General features: G+C 37.0%; 3 protein-coding genes and 2 long non-coding RNA genes across 7 annotated transcripts; 2 read left to right on the top strand and 3 right to left on the bottom strand.

The window, feature by feature from the left end:
- Positions 1-933: 933 nt before the first annotated feature.
- On the bottom strand, positions 934-4,860 carry LOC124295077. Of its 2 annotated transcripts, none has more exons than XR_006904969.1 (3): positions 4,805-4,860; positions 3,926-4,163; positions 934-3,661 (listed from the first exon to the last, which is right to left on the bottom strand). It is a non-coding gene; the product is annotated as an uncharacterized LOC124295077 (long non-coding RNA). The 2 variants fall into 2 exon arrangements; XR_006904968.1 differs by lacking the exon at positions 4,805-4,860 and adding an exon at positions 4,337-4,452.
- On the top strand, positions 4,553-5,563 carry LOC124295078. The gene is made up of 2 exons (XR_006904970.1): positions 4,553-4,706; positions 4,812-5,563. It is a non-coding gene; the product is annotated as an uncharacterized LOC124295078 (long non-coding RNA).
- Positions 5,498-8,393, bottom strand: LOC107225230 (sterol carrier protein 2). Of its 2 annotated transcripts, none has more exons than XM_015665628.2 (2): positions 8,202-8,393; positions 5,498-7,833 (listed from the first exon to the last, which is right to left on the bottom strand). In XM_015665628.2, the coding sequence occupies exon 2, from the start codon at positions 7,823-7,825 to the stop codon at positions 6,200-6,202; it is 1,626 nt and encodes a 541-aa protein (XP_015521114.1). In that variant the 5' UTR covers positions 7,826-7,833; positions 8,202-8,393; the 3' UTR covers positions 5,498-6,199. The 2 variants fall into 2 exon arrangements, with proteins under 2 accessions (XP_015521114.1, XP_015521115.1); XM_015665629.2 differs by lacking the exon at positions 8,202-8,393 and adding an exon at positions 7,941-8,161.
- A 428-nt stretch (positions 8,394-8,821) lies between these two features.
- Positions 8,822-15,304, top strand: LOC107225229 (kelch-like protein 18). The gene is made up of 9 exons (XM_015665627.2): positions 8,822-10,106; positions 10,476-10,606; positions 11,057-11,197; positions 11,283-11,642; positions 11,723-11,901; positions 12,017-12,197; positions 12,324-12,540; positions 12,614-12,783; positions 12,917-15,304. The coding sequence occupies exons 1-9, from the start codon at positions 9,702-9,704 to the stop codon at positions 13,125-13,127; spliced, it is 1,995 nt and encodes a 664-aa protein (XP_015521113.1). The 5' UTR covers positions 8,822-9,701; the 3' UTR covers positions 13,128-15,304.
- Positions 14,404-19,144, bottom strand: LOC107225215 (zinc finger protein 347). Its single transcript, XM_015665602.2, has 2 exons — positions 18,297-19,144; positions 14,404-18,142 (listed from the first exon to the last, which is right to left on the bottom strand). Exons 1-2 carry the CDS (start codon positions 18,510-18,512, stop codon positions 17,192-17,194), a joined length of 1,167 nt encoding a protein of 388 aa, XP_015521088.1. The 5' UTR covers positions 18,513-19,144; the 3' UTR covers positions 14,404-17,191.
- Positions 19,145-19,539: the final 395 nt, after the last annotated feature.

Here is a 19,539-nt window from a genome sequence, read left to right on the forward strand (position 1 = left end):
ATGGATAAATAGATAAGAAGTTTTATTTGATTATAGAGCCGTAGCAAATGCAAAGGTTACAAAAAAAAATATACTGCAGCATCTGATCGAAATTCTGGATTTAGACTTCCATTAACCTCCCCCCACTTTACCTACCAATCATTAGAAAAAAGAAGTAGCGGTATAGAAAAACTGCAATTTCAGGTTCTTTTTATTGCGAGATAGTCGAGCTATTTGCTAAGAAGAAGAGCTATTCAAAAATCGAAACATAGAAAATACGAAAGTCATAAACGAAAGCTTAGATATCCATGCTTCGTTATTTAAATGGCCATCGAACAGTTATGAACATAGTAGATTCCCACGATTGCACTCTATGATGGGTCATTCTATTCGGAAGATTATTTTCTAAAAATTTACTGAAATATTTCTCCACGTTCGCATCGTTGAATATATTCATTTTTACCACTATCACTTCGTGATTGCACCGATACTTATTATGATCGAACCCCGAAAACGAGAAAAATCTGTTTTAAAATTAGTGACTTCGTACTGAATAATCTTCGGATTCAAATGACTCATCGTAGAGTGATCCACTAGATTATTAACAATTTTGAAGTGATTTAAAACGAAGCATCGATATTTCGACTTTTGTTTGTAATTCCTGTATTTCCTATTTTTGAATTTCCAAAGAGATCCTCGCAGCTCACGAACACAGTAAGGCAATAAATGTACGACTATCTCGAAATAAAATGATCTGGTAGAAAGTATCAGTTTTCGGCCAACCAAAAAATTTATCACTCGACGTAACAATAACAGCTGATTCACCGATTTCTGTAAGACGACCGTGTTAAAGATATACACGACTCTCAGGGAGGCAATGATTTGTGAAAATGAATACTTTATAAATAAATACATACTTTGGCAGCAGTTCGCTTTCAAGTTCAAATAAACGCCTAAAGACTCCAAGTAATTTTAATATGTATTTTGAATCACGGATCCCCTCGTGTATTTAAACTAATGCTCAAACAAGAGCGCAACCTTTTCGACTCTGGAATGATTGTTGTACTCTGCACCCCTCAGCCCTTCTTGCAGCGCTTGCACATTGTCAGCCAGCTTATGTTCGAAACCCAGACTACGAGTGCGTCACTGTTTACGCAAGTAACCAACCGATTCACACAATAGCATGTATAATTTAGCGATAGGAGGAATTTTTAGTTAAGGGTAAGTTTTAAAGGCTACAACGATATAATCAACTTTGACGCGATCAATTGACGATTTATGTTTATCACCAACTATCATGTTTGTCAGATAATTTACTACAAACACGGTCTGCGACGGCGATAAGTTGGCGTGTAATTGGATGAGCTGGCAAATCGCGTCGTTAAATTGTATTTCAAGTGTTTCGCAATTCATTGCTCCAGTTTTAATGGCAGCTGCAGACTCAATGGCGAGAAAAGCAGCGGTTCTTTGATTATAGATATTTCTATGTAATATCCATAACCGCTCTACGCTTGCGGAGGCGATATCCGTAATAGATTGAACTCAGATTTTCTCAACGATTTCATCTGCGCGTAACGGTTTCGGGTCAAAGAGATCGCGCTAGTCGCTGTATCGTAAACTCGGCGCGTAATTAAAAATTCGACAACGGAAGAGCTCGTTGCAGCATTCTGGTTTGCTGCGGAGTGCAGAGTACTTGTACACAATTTCTAACGTAGGATTAAGACGGAGATATGATTACAGGGATCGCGTTACATGATTGGTACCCTCTCGAGGTTCGAGTACCTCTATATACCCGATGACTCTGGCAAAAGATTAATAAATTGCTGCGGAAGTAATGCGAGTCTGATCTCGTCTCCGGTCCATTACGTGTATCTGCGAGGTGTAGTCGCGGGTTCAAGGATCACAGGACTCACGGATTGTCTCTACTCAAAGCTCCGGTAATTGAAGAGTTTTTAAAACCGAAACAAATCGAACCTTGAATCGATAATTAATCTTACTGATAATGTGGTAATCAATTAGGAGTAAACTTAAAGGAACAATGAATCCGAGTTCCAGTTTACAATGAGAATTTTGAAAAGAAAAAGTAGATACCGAAATTCCTCGACCATTACTGTTTGTTTCAATGAGAATTTCGATTTGCGTTATAATAAGAATTTGCAATTCTGTGCAGAAATGACCGTGACGACCGATCCCGCCCATATCGAAATTGTAATTTGATGTAAACTTATTCCGCACCAAGTACCTTTCACTTACAATTACGTGCATGGATAAACCGTACAGATGTATACATATACGTATAATGTTGCGTCGATGATAATCGGAACGATACTTTGGGTCTCACCTGCCATGCACTTGCATCGGTGCGCAGGCTTCTCTGGGGTTCTCGATATTGCGCGATATTACAAAAATTACAAATATTACAAGTTTCGTAACTCTGATTCGATGATAATTCCTGCTCTCACAAAGACGTTCTTACGCATCGTGGAACTGCGACAATAATCGGACGACCCGGTAGTCGTATAAGAGACATAGGATAACGGAGGTGTCAGAGGCCTCGTAAAGATCTAGTGACCGTGTCGCCGTTTTCAGTTCAATCGCTCAGTTCATCAGGCTTCGGCCCAGTTGTTCGTCCGTCCGTCTTATTCTGTAATCCTGAGCCTGCAGCAATTCTGTCCTCGACGATGGCGTGTACACGAAACTCGCGAGCCTCCGTTTCTTGCAGCGATTAAACACATCCAGTGGAGAGAGATGTATGGGTCACAATGACGAGGTGGAGTTGATCCGGAACCCTGTGTTATCTGGGTCGGCGGACATCCATCAATGTTGAACGGACAACCGGTTCGCCGTTCCAGCTCTACACTTTATAAACGCATTATAACACATCCTTTAACCCGCGGCAACATTCGGCTTCCGACGTGATTCTCTTTTTGCTCCCTTTAATTATTTCATAATTTATTGTCATCCGTGGGGTCGGACGCGCCCCTCGTCGACGCTCATTATTATTGTATCCTCTCACATCCCGTATACGGAATTCATGCAGGTCCTCGATTGAAATTCCTTCGGAAGGTTGCAATAATTTTTTAGCTGCAGTGTTCGTGTCCCATTTATATCCAAAATACCTCAAGTTCAACCGTCGAAAATTAATCTACAGAAAGCAACGCGTTTCTTATATTTATTATAACATTGGACGGCAGAAAACGCTTCGCAAGAAAGAAAAAAACCGCAGAAACTTTACATACTGCCATTGGCCCTTTCGGAAGACAAGACATAGATCTGGGCGGGCGTGCAGCGGCATGCAATTAGTTCATGTGTTAGATCTTTATCTCGATATTTTAGAAAGTCACAGAGTCATAAATTCATCGGACAAGATTCATCGATCATTTCTGTAATCTAGAATCCAATACAGATAAATATGATACCAAAAGGGTGAACGTAGGTAGTTGAGTTATTATATGTTTGGTTTTTTTTTTCCTTATCAGCTTTGTTTTTTCTAGTTCAGTACCGCGACAAAAATATAACACGATTACAGTTATTTTCGGCATTTTCACACCGCGACACGAGTTGGCAATAGAGGTTAAATATGCAGCGAGTATACTGGCGAGTAGCCAGGGTATAATCAAAGTTTTTCAGGATTTGTTCAATATTTTTTATAGATCTTTGTATTACCGATTTCCAACTGTACCTGAAAAATGAAAAAAAAATGTAGGATAAATTGGATGACAAGTTTGTCGGAACAATACGAAAACGTCTCGTATTTCGCAAATCAATTTCGACCGCCTTGCAAAGAAATTCTGAAGTGACGCTCAAGCGCCGGGTGAAATAACACTCGTGTGTTATTAGTTGTATCACATTACTGCGTAACCCAGTTGATGGAACACTTCGGTTCATCAATGATATCATTCCACCACACAAGAAGTTAAAGTAATCAATAAACGCCAAGTGGCACCTCTCAGTCACTCGCGAAGATTTTGCAACCCGAGCAGCTTGCGCACTTCAGATTCATCTCAAGTGGTCAGCATCGCAGAGTGTGATGTATAAGGTATCTGCGCAAACTGAACTGCTGCTGCACTTTTCGAGAATGGTTTACAGCTCGCAGGTTTCGAGATGCTGCCAAGGCAATCAGCGTGGGTAAATGCATCGTGAATATCCGAGGTGCAGATTTGATTCACATTGGAAGACGCCATCTGGTGCAGAAAAACAAACACAGTACTACTTCAAGAGAGCCCTATATAATAATACAATAAAAAGCCTCTGTCGTATTATTTTTCCTCTGCATCATAACCGAATGTATCACAATAAACGGCACGACAGGCAATCTTGATGATGCTTTCTGCACCTCGTTGTGCGTGTAATTTACCGAAAACCATGATGCGGGCCACCCGTCTGCTGAGTAAATTTTTAGGCACTTCATCCGGGACCGATGCCTCTGCCCGTGATTTGAGACGATGTGGGGCGACGTAAAGTATACACAGGTATGTCATACGAACGACTACGCGCAACGCGAAGTGTTCTATTTGCAGCAAATGGGGTTGGAGTGAAACAACTGGTTTCCGAACAACGCGTTCAACAGCCGAGCCTTTCTGCTGCACTGCATTTAGAACCGGGATAAGAATGCGGTATACAGTTAATTAAACGCGCATATATGGGATAAACGGTTTAGTACACACGGTGCTCGACCCCTACATAATGCAGACCATAAAGCGTTTTGAAAAAAAATTAAATATAAGGTAATATCTACTGGAATTCAATTAAAGAGAATGGTAAAGTACTTTTTTCATTTATAACAACACGCCCCTTCCGCCGATAGTGTAAATTGTGCAATTACCCGTTAGGCAATCTTCTAGCTGGAAAGAACGGCTCAAAAATCCCCACCTCGCTGTCGCCATTTTGGAACAAACAATTTTTCAGATGGTGCTGCGCTCTGTGAACGCGGCCCAAAATTACGTATTTTCGTCGCAAAGTTTGAGCGCGACACGTTCATTGTATTCAAATTGACCGTAGAATATAATAACGCACATGTACGCGAATTATTTCAAATGAAATCAAGAATGACTCGAAGTTTGCTGAAGCGTAGCCAAGGTCTCATGGGTCTCAGGAATATTGATTAACTTGCGATTATTTACCACGCGAAACTTTGTTTTACTTCGGTTGTTATCAAATTCAATGGCAACTAGATCTTTCGATACTGTCAGGCTATACGTCAAAAAGGAAACGAAAGGGTGTAAAATGATTCTCGTAAAGAATAATTTTGTCGAGAAATTTATGCCAAAAGCCTAACTGCATCATGCCGAAAATACTTCACAGCAATGATAAGAATATCGATGATCACAAGTATGTAAATCACACGTGATATGATGACACTAAATTATTCAGGATTATTTTGGCAACGAATTCGTGAATAATGAATATAAATTAGCAATGGAAATTTCTCTCTTAGTTTTAGAAATACTTTTCTTACTAAATTAATTTTTGAAAGTATAACTGCATATCGTTGGATCGATTGATTTCTACGCTAGCATTTACGAGTAACCGTTTATTCGAAACAACTCATTTACAGAACAATCCATTCGATTTAGAATGAAAATTGGTCAAAAACCTATTATACCTGTATACATGCGTGTATATGTATATTATAAAAATATATCTGTATTTATTTACGTATATAATTATAAAAAATACAAATTCATAGAAAATAGCACCTATACCTTTGTTAGGAATGAATGAATGTTGTAAATAAGACAGATATGAACCCATAACACCTCTAACGTTATGATAAAATCAAGTAACAAGGGTAAAGTTCTATTCGTTCAACATAATTAATTGATAATATAATTATAACAAGGCTTGATCTTCAAATTCCAGTATACCGAAATACGTTGATCTTTGATTTAGTCATATTTTGTCATGTAACAACTGGAAAATATATACTATAATTATCGATTATTCTTATCATATCCCATAGGTATTATATTACCAGTGTATAAACTGATCCTGAAATTCCCAACAAATACATGATATACATATATTATAAGTAAAATTCATGTAAACTTGCTAACTTCACTGTTCATGTGTGAATTCAAAATCCCTTTGGAACACCTACAAATTTGTTCATTTTATTTCAACTTTTAGTCGAACTAATATCACTGCTCCAAGATAGTTCCGAATTTGAATGTGACTTTCATTTTTTAGAGTATCCCTGCAATATTGCCAATAGACTTTATTACAATTTTGATCTAATAAGCTCGATTTTCTTTGCCGCCCTCTTCTGTAAGTCAGGTAGCTTCATAGCCAGGCCCATATTCCCTTTGATCTTTACTTTACCCTGGAAAAATGCTTTCTGCGGATTTAGTTTTCCTGTTATAAAGTCTACGATATCTTTATCACTTATAGTAATTGTAACATCGGGCTTTGTCTTCCCGTTAAACTCCACGCTTCCTTTTCCAGTTTTCGCATTTACGATCCACAATCCCTCTTCTCCGTTTGGTCCGTCAGTAATTTTGAACCCGTAGATGCCACGTACTCTGTCGATTAAATTGTCAGTATCCTCACGCATGGCTATTTCAAGAATTTTGAACAAAACGTTAGCCTGGAATTTGTCAGGCTCAACAGCAGCCACGTTATTTCGCTGTACCGAATTTTTAGCATGAGGAAATCCAAGTTTGTACAAAGCGACGACAACTGCTCCACCCAGTCCAATATTATGTTGGAGAGCAAGCTTCGCTCCTTTAACCTGTCGCTTACCAGCTTCGCCCCTCAATTGCCAGCAAAGTTCTGAACACTGAGCTAATCCAGTAGCGCCAAGAGGATGACCTTTAGAGATCAGTCCTCCGCTCGGATTAATAACGAATTTACCACCGTACGTATTATTCCCAGAGTCTATCAGTTCTCCTGCTTTTCCAGGAGGGCAAAGACCCAGTGCTTCGTATGTGATTAATTCATTTGCCGAGAAACAGTCGTGCAATTCAATAACGTCAACGTCCGATGGTTTGTACGGTGTATTAGTAAACAATTTCTGTGCTGCATTCTGAGTCATGTCGTAACCGATGAGTTTGATGCAGCTTCTTTCAGAAAACGTTGATGGCAGGTCCGTAGACATCTCCATACCCACAATTTCGACTGCCTGGGCCTCTAAATTATTCGCCTTGACAAAATCTTCATTTGCCAGAATAACGGCGGCTGCACCGTCGGATGTTGGACAACACTGAAGTTTTGTTAAGGGGCCAAAAACCGTTGGGGACTTCATTATTTGTTCTAGGCTATATTTCTCTTGAAATTGAGAATAAGGGTTGTTCGTAGAGTGCAGGTGATTCTTGTAAGCTATTTTGGCAAAATGTTCAGGCTTTGTTCCATACTTTTTCATGTGCTCAATACCGGCGTTTCCAAACATCTGAGCTGTTATCGGACTAGCATCAAGACCAGCTATATCTGCCATTAGCTCGACGTGTTTATCCATTGGATTTGTTCGGTCCATGAATTTTGAGGTCAAAGAACCTCGCTCCATCTTCTCAAATCCCAACGCCAAAACACAATCGGCGTTCCCAGTCTCTATGATTTGTTTTCCCATCAGCAGAGCTGTTGATCCCGTCGAACAGTTGTTGTTGACGTTATAAACTGGGAAACCGGTCATGCCAACTTCGTAAAGGGCTCGTTGACCGCAGGTCGAGTCACCATAGACATATCCAACGCAGGCAGCCTTAATTTGCCTATGAGGAATCTTAGCATCCTTAAGGGCGTTGGTTACTGCCTCCTTGGCCATGTCTGGGTAGTCGAAGTCATCCCGTTTACCCGGTTTTTCAAACTTGGTCATTCCCACTCCGACTACGTAGACTTTTGGCTTGTGAACCATCTTGATACCTGAGATTATAATTTGAGAATTACTTTTAACAACACTAAAGACAGTTTTGTCGCCCAAACTTTGGGACTTGTACTCGATAACTAAAAGTGAAAGTTTTCAAGTATACCTTGTTGTGTGAAGGAAGACTTTGAACCTTATGTAACACACATGTGATTAAATACACAACGATAAATATTCGTGATCAAGGCTCAACTCCACTGGCTATGAACGATGACCCGCAGTTAACTAGCGCTTAGCGTGTGTGCCATGTAGGCATATATATATATGTATATAGAAATCACGATTAAAATGCAGGTGTAGATAGGCAGGTGAATTAACCTGTTCGGTTGCGCCGACGTCAGTCTGAATAGCTCTTGGCAAAACTTACCAGAGTCTTGACTCACGGATGTCGCCTGGACGTTGTGAAGGATTTTCTTTCGAGATGCTATTTATCCGTTTCAGGTTCACCTCCTTTCTTATTGCCTCTGGATCAGAATCTCATAAACTTAACACCTATTTAACAATGTCAATCGGAATAATCGCAATTGTTAATCAGCTTGTACAAATAGTGACATCGCATACGTCACGTCCGTTTTCGCAATTCGCCCAGTGCATTCTGGGTGTTGCGCTACCGTTCAAAACTTGTTTGCGTGGGTATTCGTTCGAATTGTAGCAATGCGATACGCGCATTGCTATTTATAATTTTTATGTGAAATAGCGTATCGGGTTTTAATTACAGGTTAAGATCGGATTCATCTTGCATGAGACTGTGCAATCTCCTGCATCTTAAACTTGACTCGTGTTTTTCTCCTTCAACTGATACATGCCTGTAAGACGCTAGACCGTTAGTTTTATTTCGAAACACAAAGGGGTCTGCGAATCGAACAAGAGAAATAATTTTTTCCTTTTACCACATCATTTATATCAATCTATTAAAATCATGTGTGAAAATGAATCGTTACATTATTTATGTTATTATTCTTATTATAGCTCGAAAGCTCGAAGTAACGGCGCAAGTCGCTATTTAAAATACAACGCATTCCGTCGTCTTGCAAGCTTAAGTATAAATCCAAATCCAAGTTTAGACACAAAGAAAGAACGGCGGTTTAAAAGGAGTTCGTTGCCTTTCGATGATTCATTTCCAGACGATCACTGGTCTGGAGTAGACAACGTTTAAATCGATCAAAATATTATCTACTTACAAGTCTGTATTGTGTATAAGTACAATGTCGTATTGAGATAAAAAAAAATCAAACTCGTGTATCCAAAACTTAGCACCTTAACCATATTACATACATACATATATTGATGCGTGACTTTAAATGTTTCCGTTAAAGATAAAATAATTAAACAATCACAAAGTACGAGATTTCGTAAGTCAGTATAATTGTTAAAAATCAATTGAACTTAATAATATAAACATTAACGGCTGCTTGTTGCGAAGGACATAAGCAACTACCTGGGGACGAGGTGTATGACTTTTATATACACAAAGCGTGTTTATCACAGTTTTAAACTTATCGTTAGACAGCAGAGCTCCTACATACGCGTACATCACGACTCTGTCTATAAAGTTGAACTACGCTTCGCGCTGAATAGAATTTATACTCCAGGCACATCGCGCTGCAGCTATACGACAAATATTGAATAGAAGACTTTACATATTCTGAACCGTGAAATAATTATTATAAAATCGATAGTTTTCCAATTGAAATAACGCCCTAATAAAAGCTTGAGGCTAACCATCGACGCTGTAAAATTAAATCGACAGTTTAAACGAACGTTATAAAAATTGTACGGTGTACCTGACGGCGTGATCGAATTTTTGTCATATTTTCGGTGTATACATACATCACATACATTCAGAATTACAATCCAGTGATGCAAAATGTCTCGTACATCTAGAATAAATTTAGATCGTGAAATACCCGGTGTCTTGGTGCCGGTTGAAAACAGAACCTCTTTGGCCAGACGAGGTATAAACAATATCATCCAAGCGTTGCCAGGAACCCAAGGCTGGACCAGAAATGAAACAGTATCATCATCATCATCATCGTCGTCGTCGTCGTCGAGCACAATGCGCACCGCGATACCGGGATGCGCGTCGCATAGATCGCGCGGGGTAAACATGGAGGCGATGAAAACTAAACAGAAAAAATGCGAAAACCTCGATATCGCGGCCGTGGATAACGAGAAGCAAATTGTGTTCGAGCAAGTTGACCTTTACGCCCAAGGTTTTCCAGTCTTTGAAGAAATACGGAGACAGGGGAAACTCTGCGATGTCACGCTTAAGGTAAATCAGTGGAACGCCTACAAGTCTAACCCCACTTTCACTCGTTTGTTTTTGTTTTGACAGATGGAGTAAATATGCGTCTAGATATTGTGACATGTCAGAACAAAGCAAGAGTGTTTATATTTACAGTTTCTAATGACGAATCAGAGCAGGACGATCAACTAGTATTTAACGACGTGATAACAATAAATACGATGTATTATATACCTAGTCGTAGAAAATTTTTTTTTGTCGTCTTAGCAATCCCTTTTATTTTTTACATATAAATACGATTTTTTCACTGATGAAGCACCCTTGATGAGCTCACCATCACACCCTCGAACACAATTTGCTTATATTTTCATAAAATGTGTTACTCCAATTTTACAGGTCGATGATCAAAGTTTCAGCGCTCACAGGATAGTCTTGGCTGCGACGATACCATACTTTAATGCAATGTTTTTGAACAATATGATCGAAAGTAAACAAAACGACATAACACTACAGGGGATTGACGCTGTGTAAGTTGAACAAAGTTCACTTAAATGCTACAAAGGTACAATCTTTGGTTCACATTTGGCAATGAGCCAAATTCTCTACTTTGTTCTTTACTTTCATTTCTTTGTGGATGAAAATATTCTTAATTTGAAATTCGGTGCTATCTACTTTCGTACTTGCCAGTTGCTGGCAAGTTTTGTTACTTTATTTTTGAAGCTTATTTTTGTTTTTACTATATTGCCAATGACGTTACCTTTGAAATACACAATAGCTTGGCAAAGCAATGCACCTAGCTTTGTTTCTTTTCGTTACTTGTTATTATTGTTTATGACGAAACGTCAAACAAGTAATGTAAATCTCAGAGCGAAATCTCATATATAATTCTATGTGGAACAGAACTGAAATTATATTTACACACTTGTGTAAATTTTAATGGGGTGCTCTATACGATTACATTTTCAATATTATTTCAGAGCTTTAGAGGCAGCAATTAATTTTGCATACAGTGGCCGGATTACTCTGACTAATAGCAATGTTCAAAGTCTTATGATGGGTGCATCTTTTCTTCATCTACACAAAGTCAGAGATGCATGTGCTGATTTTCTAAAAAAACGGTGATTATTGAATCAAGTAAACAGGTCCAACCATGTTAAGAGATTTCATATAATAATCCTGAAACTGTAATTGATTTTTCTCTAGATTTCATCCACACAATGCGATTGGAATTCGTCATTTTGCTGACACATTGAGTTGCCTACCTCTTGTTGAAGAAGCCGACAAATATATACAACAATATTTTCACGAAGTATCTGTAGCTGATGAATTTCTTGCCCAACCATTCTCCGAACTCAAAGAATTGGTCTGCAGAGATGAACTGCATGTTGTCTCTGAAGAACAAGTATTCGAAGCCGTTATGCGGTGGGTCAGACACGACAAAGAAAATAGAACAAAAAATTTACCTGAACTTTTAGCTTCCGTCCGATTGCCTCTGCTTACACCTCAATACTTAGCTGATCACATTGCCAAGGAAGATCTTATTAGAAGTTCTCATCAATGCAGGTATCTGCCAATAACATGATTAATGTATGATATATTTTTGAACCACAATAATTACTAAATTTCCGTTTGATAAATTTTAGAGACTTACTAGACGAAGCTCGTGATTATCACCTAATGCCAGAGAGACGACATCTCTTACAAAGTTTTAGATCCCGTCCAAGATGCTGTAACTACATAATGGGCCACATTTTTGCTGTGGGAGGTCTAACAAAGTCTGGAGATTCGCTGAGCACCGTTGAAGTGTTCGATCCATTCGTCGGTATGTGCATATTATTTGCAAATACAGAAATTAGAAAAAAGAAGAAACAGAATCATTCGAAGCAATATCGTAAAATGATTTCTAAAAAACTGTACCATTTTTTCTTACATCGCAGGTAGATGGCAGACATCGGAAGCCATGACCATGCTTAGAAGCCGAGTTGGTGTTGCAGTTCATAAAAACAAACTGTATGCCTTTGGAGGCTATAATGGTACGGAGAGGCTTTCAACAGTTGAAGTTTATGATCCTTGTTTGCGGACTTGGAATAAAATTGGCCCCATGCAGTGTAAGCGCAGGTAAATATGCGCTAATTTATAGTGGAAATATTTTCCATTCATGCAATTCTCAAAGTCTTATTGAATTATATTCAATGAAGCAGTTACACCAGCAGATGATTGTGAATTTTTTCATGTTATGCATAGTGCTGTCGGTACAACGGCACTAGGTGATCACCTCTATGTATGCGGCGGTTACGATGGAGTCACTTCTTTGAATACGGTCGAAAGATATTCCCCAAACACGGATAAATGGAAAATGATTAGTTCAATGAATAAGCATCGCTCTGCTGGTGGAGTGGTTGCATTCCAAGGCTACGTTTATGCTCTGGGCGGTCATGATGGTTTATCTATCTTTGATTCGGTACGTTGTACAAATCGTGTGCCTCTTCACACACTTTCTATTTATTCACATATTTTAAATGGAAATTAAACAGGTTGAAAGGTACGATCCATTGAGTGGATTTTGGACTGTTGTTAAACCAATGCTAACAAGGCGGTGTAGATTAGGAGTTGCGACACTTAATGGGAAATTGTACGTATGCGGTGGCTACGATGGATCGACTTTTCTGCAATCAGTAGAAGTCTACGACCCTGTTATTGATACGTAAGCAAAATAGTTCAATAGTTTGTTGGAATTTTTGAATAGTAATCAAAGGGCTGCAACGCCTTACGTGAAGTGAAATATCAATACTCGGATTGGGGTAAAAAAAAAATATACCGTTTTCTTGAACCATCAGGTGGAAGTTTGTGGCCCCAATGAACGTAATGAGGAGCCGTGTGGCATTAGTGGCTAACATGGGTAAACTGTGGGCAATTGGTGGATACGATGGAGTTTCAAATCTGTCAACTGTAGAAGTATACGACCCAAGTACAGATTCATGGTCGTTTGTTGCATCTATGTGTGCACACGAAGGCGGAGTGGGTGTGGGAGTAATTCCACTCTGTTAATGTAGTACACAATTCATACACCTTTTTCAACCATCATCGCTCTACATCTTCGCTGATCAGTCAATTTTGATTGTATCGGTAAAAAATTAGATAGTTATAACAGGTTTTACTGACTAATTTATTTTTATATTAAAGTTTGAGACTTATGCAGCTGTTATCTATTTATTCGGTAGAGCTTTTATTGTTCCATGTGACGTACTATAATTATACAAGACGAACTGACAGTGGAACTGAGGAATCAATCGAACCTGGTCTGATTAGTTTGAATTAATTATGGAATATTGTATAACGATTGGTAAATGTCAAATTTTTTTATTTTGGAAATTTATTTGTCTTGTCTTATATGTTTTGGACATATCTTCAAGCATACTAATTTCTTTGATTGTCAATTGTAGGTGATGTATGTCCCGAACACTGATAATTACCACTGATCTCATTTTATACTCTCTAATCAGTTTTGTTAATTATTTACGACTTTTTTTATATCAATGTTAATATTAATCAATAAAATTTCATACGCTCAACAAAAAATTGTTCAATTTCTCGTTATATGTGTATATAGAACATTCTCAAATTGAAGCCCGAACTAATTTTCATCCTTACTCAAAAGACTAATTAACTATTATTCTTATCCAGCAAATTATTATTACTTGCTTTACAAGCAAATGTATGAAACCGATTCATCATTATGTTTTGATCTTCAATCGCTGTAGCTAGTCTATTAATTGCACTAGTTTGGGCTCTAAGCAAATCGCATTGATTAAATGATGTTTCTTTAAAAGCCAGAGTAGCCAACACTAAGTTTTCTATAGGGTCCCTATTAGCCGCGTGCCCTTTTGCACTACTTAGGTTCTTAATCCCGTGGACGACGGTATCGGCATCCTGCTCTTCTGTAACATGATATTTATTAAAACAGTTTTAGAAAAGTCAAATTCATGATTTACACCGAACAGATTGCCAAACATGCCAATAATTACCTGCCAATGACAGGTGCAAATCCGCTTCCAACTGAAAGAAATAATTTTTTTTGAACTCCGAACCATAGATATCACCATTAAAGTAGTGTGAAATACAGCACATCATTTTCTAGTAAGTTTTTTAATGTGATACTAAACTTACCGGGGTTTCTACAATTTTACTGGAAGCAGTGCTAACGTTTTGGTCATAATTCGAGAGTATGTGAGATGTGAATGAATGAAATGCAGTCTGCAATTGTTTGGTTGAAGTTATTGCATCTTCTGAGGCTACAGCCGGATTCATTTTTTCATTAACACTGTCAACACTTGATGATAACAGCGAGACTATCGTTCTCTCCGATTGAATAGTAGAGTCGCAATCATTTTCATGAATACTGCGTTGCTGTATTGATCCTGCTGAAAATTTATACCTCGTATATGAGATACGTTGTATAGAACTATTATACCTACCTGTACTGACTTGCTCGCTTTCATTATCCGTCGTTGAATTTTCGAGATTTTTAGGGCTCGATTCATTTAATGAAGGCGACGACATTGCAATAAACACTTATGATTTTAGATCTACAAATGAATCAACTTAACTAGTTATGCCACCACTTTAATTAAAGAATATAACATTAATTTCATTCAATTCGTTTGAGAATATTTAGTGTCGGCTAAAAATAATTTTAAAGGTACGCCAAACAATTGAACGTATATTATTTTGCAATATTTGTTTTGACCTCATTCTGCAATTAACAATAAACCATAGCAACTATAAATTTTTGTTCCTGGCAACGATGATTCTAACTGAAAAACGTTGAGCAGGAAAAATCGTGCAATATTATTCACTGGTAACATATAATTAATTAACATTCCGAAATGTATATTAATGTGTGTAATAATAAAATAATAATTGAATTTATTAAATTGGTACTAAAACTGTTATCAAATACTGCCCATCAAATTTCTCATATACACATAAACATACCGTATTGTTCTGAATATAACCCAAGGTTTTTTGTCATTGACAACACCTGTCAAAATCGTCCTTGTCTTATACGTGGACCCGTTTATGTACGGATAACCAAGAAAAACATCCTGAAATACTGTTTCAGAATTGGGGGTCGGCTTATACTCGGAACAATGCGTTACATGTATATCTTTATGGTATATAACATCACCAATTGATTAGCAAGTAGATTAAGTATATAAGAATTACAATTTCCAAAAAAAGTATATTTTATACATATATTCATGACATGATTTCACTATGCGGTGACAACTCTTGTTCATTGATTACATGAATAATATCAACTATTCCTAATCTTTTTTGATAAAATTCTATCAATAATGTAATATACTTGTGTAACAAAACAAGCTGGATTTATTACACATACAAGGAACGATGAAAAAAATATTAGTAATAGTGAGATTTTGTTGCCAGAATTTTTTCTCTAAAACCTTTTCCTTTACCCACCTGTGAGCTAGTTCATTTTATTTTTTTCGTTTCTGAAATTGGAGTAAGAGTGTTGTTTTTTTTTATTTTTTTGAGGTAATATAAATAGTGTAAATATAGTTTCACAAGCAGAGAGTATTGTTGAACTTTGTGCAATTTTCAACCATGTTCAATAATCTTGGTTGAATAATAATCGACTTTTATTGAAACTGTTTTAAAGATATGTCAATTCTTTCAACAGTTATGCCATTTAAGGGAGGCCTCTGGTGAATTTGCTAAGTTTTACATTTTTCAAAATAACTAAATGTGCATCAGGCTACTTGTTCATGGGCCTTAAAAACCACGAGCAACGATCTCAAAACCGAAAAAATGTTTTCAGTAATGCGTGTTTTGAACTTGCACAGGTTCCAGACTTCGCACTTTCATTTCTTTTGAGCAAGATGTCGAGCTGTCGCATCGATTATCTTTAGGATTTCTGAAACGTAGAGACAACCTTGCTCAAATAAAATTTTACGACTTTTCATTGACTTTTTCTGTCTAAAAATACAGAATTCCCTGACCTTTTTCTACGAAACTTGGGTAATGTTGGCAATTTTTATGACCAGAAGCTCCATGAATTGCGCACCTTCAATACATAAATTAAGATTCAAAACCACATAGCACTGCATTGTTTCTCAAATAATTAGAAATTGAATAATACCGTTTCCGAAAGTTAGCTTAGCTGAATTTACGAAACATAGCTGAAATTTGGAAAAATTTTTTTTTAAAGTACGTTTTTTGTTATGGTCCAATATAACTCTCTGACTTTTTCCTAACTTTGTCCAATAGTTGAAATTCCCTGACTATTCCCGATTTTCCCAACCTGTCCTAGCATCATTACAAATAATGCCTAGGATCGCTTTTATTTTTTCATGGCCCCGAAACCGACAGAAAAAATTAGAACTCATATTTTGTCCTTTTTCTTGCAGTGTTTGTTCGAGAGATAGGATATGGAAAACATTTACCAGTGCTAGGTATTCTTCGGATAGATCCTTGGAACAAAAGAAATTTGAAGAAGTTACGAATACTTGGTTTGTGGGACTAACACAAAGGTTGCAAGAGAAAGGCAAAATATGAGTCATAAAATATGGGCTTTCATTTTTTGTTTCAAATTTGGGTTTCTAAAAACATGAAAGCAATCCTAGGCATTCTTCGTATGAATGCTAGGAATCCTAAAAAAATTGATGCGACAGTCCGACATCTTGCTCGGAAGAAATAAGAGCGTTTACTCTAGAGTCTATCAAAGACTGAAACACGCATTATCAAAAACATATTTTCGATTTTGAGATAGTTGTTCGTAATTTTTAAGATCCGAAAACAAGTATTCTGATACACATTTAGTTCTATTGAAAAATGCCAGGCATCGCAATTTCAATGGAGGCTCCCCTTAAATTTTTTTCCATGGAAGTAAAATATTTCTATTACATCCAGATCTAAGAATGATCATATTTTCACAGTATCTAGACACTAATATTATGTACATGATTCCTAAAAGATGTAGAATCTGACCAATAAAGTTGCATTGCAATCTGTTAAAATACAAATAAATAACATTACATATTACAATAAAAATGTACAAAAAAAATATGTCAATTATTATATATATTCGATTACGCACGGTATAATTGATCAGTTTTGATGTCTGGCAATATGCATTCGACAAATTCATTTGTCACCCCCTGCTCCATATGGGTTTGTACATGTCGACTTAGATTTGATTTTTGAATAAATGTTTTTTTACAGATACGACACTTGTGAGGCTTCATTTTACTATGGGTTAATTCGTGTCGATTCAAGCTTGATTTACGAGTGAATGATTTACTACAAATAGAGCAGGCATACGGCTTTATACCAGCATGAAATTTCATGTGTACGGTCAAGTGTGATTTTTGCCTAAAAAATTTCTGACAAATACTACACTCGTATGATTTTTGACCAGTATGGATCAACGAGTGTACAGTCAGTGCCGATTTCTGAGTGAACTTTCTATTGCAAATGTTACATTCATAAGGTTTTTCACCAGTGTGAACGCTTATGTGAACAGTCAAGTGAGAACTCTGAGAGAATTTTTTCTGACAAATATTGCATTGATAGGGTCTGGTGCCATTGTGGACTTGAGTATGAGCTAGGAGTTTTGATCTTTGTATAAAAGACTTATTGCAATTTGGTTGGGGACATTTATGCGTTCTCTTGGCGTAGTGGCCTCTCGTATGACGTATTAGATAACTTTTTCTGACCCACTTTTTACACAGTTCGCATTGAGCCCTATCCTCTTCTTCCTTGTCATTTTGTACAAAATCATTCGATTGCCCAGAAATGATGTTTTCTGTAGAAGTACTTGACTGTTCTTGATCAGAACGAGCCGTATATTTGTAATTATCATCTACAATTGGATTCTCTTTGAGAATGATATCCCTGTCGCACTGAGTAGAAGAATCTTGCCACGATTTCATTAGAGAATCCCATGAAAAAATGCTCCCCGATCTTACATTTCTCGAGCCAAAATTGTTCTCTGATGATGTTTCGGTATCTACAAAATCATCCTTCGTACCAAGAGTAGTCTGAAAAAGGTTATTAAGAGAGTAAGAAGCTACTGGTAAGAATACGAAGGAAAGTCTCAATATTTTGACATTATCCATAATTGTCGAAAAAAAATTTTACACAATCATGGATTACTTGTTCATTACTTTTTTGTCGGTCATTTTTCGCACTTACGGATTTTTGATCTTGTATGCGAATACATTCTTTAACACGTCCAGCTTGTGTGCAACGGGAGAATGTTGCAGAGCGAGCAAGTTCTTCGCTGATGAAAGGCAACTCTGCTTTGATATATGGCGATGGATATTCATCAACGTACTCTTGACAGTTTGAAGAGAGCTCTGTAGTTGAGCCATTTTTTAGTTTGAATTCTGTACCGATGTTTGTTTCCATTACAGTAGTGGTGCAAAATTCTGTATCATTTATCCTTCATTGAATATGTAATTAGGTTATGTTAGGCTTAAAGATGTCTTTTACTATAAAAATGATTATGTTTCACTATTTACACTTGACGCACTTCACATTTGTTTACCAAACAGTTTGAAACTATTCATGAGCACATTTTATTAATTACGAGATACTGCGAACATAAGGTTTCAACGTGCAATGTAATTATCACCTGTCGCGTAGATCGCTAATCCGGAATTACGCACGAACATAACCTCAACTTAACATCAACAATCCTTCCTTTGCCTTCCTATTCGTAGTATGCTTTGTATATTATGAAATTGGTTTAGAAATGCATAGAACACTTGGAATATTTAATCGCACGAATTAGGAATAACGCTTGTAAAAAAACAAAATTACAGACATCTTCCAATGGCGTTGCGTACTACACAGTTCGCGACTCTGCAAGTAAAATTGTTACCGAACTCATCGATATAATGCATTCTACAATCCTTCTGGTTTCTAAATGATCTACGTGATGCATTATCGGTCCAATTTTATTAAAAACATTTTCAACCTTAGTAGGATTGTTGAACTGCAATCATATTGAATTTTTGTAGAAATGTGTTAGGATAAAGAACAATTTCAATAGCTACGAAATTATCTTCGAATAAGGTAGATCACACTGAATTTATCACGTGAATGTATACTGCGCTATTTTTTTTGCCACCAAATATTGTGAAGAAAATAAATTCGTCGATTGCACAGCGACGTTAGTGCGTTCATTATTGAGTTTTTATTTTTCATTTATTTACACACAAATATATTATATAGTACCTCTTGATTTACATGTAATAACTACGATCTTCTGTTACTATGGAATATCCTTAGACCTTTGATAGGAGCAGAAACAAGTAGTATTACATTTAAAAAAAAAAGACAAATAATTTGTTCCTTAATAATTAATCATAACATACTTCACAATTATTAATCACAACCCTTGTTGTGTCAGTTCAGTTCAAATTCCCAGGAG

The sequence above is a fragment of the Neodiprion lecontei genome, chromosome 6 (assembly GCF_021901455.1).
Source record: "Neodiprion lecontei isolate iyNeoLeco1 chromosome 6, iyNeoLeco1.1, whole genome shotgun sequence".
NCBI lineage: Eukaryota > Metazoa > Arthropoda > Insecta > Hymenoptera > Diprionidae > Neodiprion > Neodiprion lecontei.

Excerpts from the sequence above, each read along its gene's own strand:
- LOC107225230 (XM_015665628.2), bottom strand. The coding sequence starts at position 7,825 with ATGGTTCACAAGCCAAAAGTCTACGTAGTCGGAGTGGGAATGACCAAG.
- LOC107225229 (XM_015665627.2), top strand. The coding sequence starts at position 9,702 with ATGTCTCGTACATCTAGAATAAATTTAGATCGTGAAATACCCGGTGTC. Across the intron at positions 10,607-11,056 it reads CTACAGGGGATTGACGCTGT|AGCTTTAGAGGCAGCAATTA; the intron begins GTAAGTTGAACA and ends ATATTATTTCAG. Across the intron at positions 12,198-12,323 it reads CCCATGCAGTGTAAGCGCAG|TGCTGTCGGTACAACGGCAC; the intron begins GTAAATATGCGC and ends TGTTATGCATAG.
- LOC107225215 (XM_015665602.2), bottom strand. The coding sequence starts at position 18,512 with ATGGAAACAAACATCGGTACAGAATTCAAACTAAAAAATGGCTCAACT. Across the intron at positions 18,143-18,296 it reads GCATACAAGATCAAAAATCC|ACTACTCTTGGTACGAAGGA; the intron begins GTAAGTGCGAAA and ends AACCTTTTTCAG.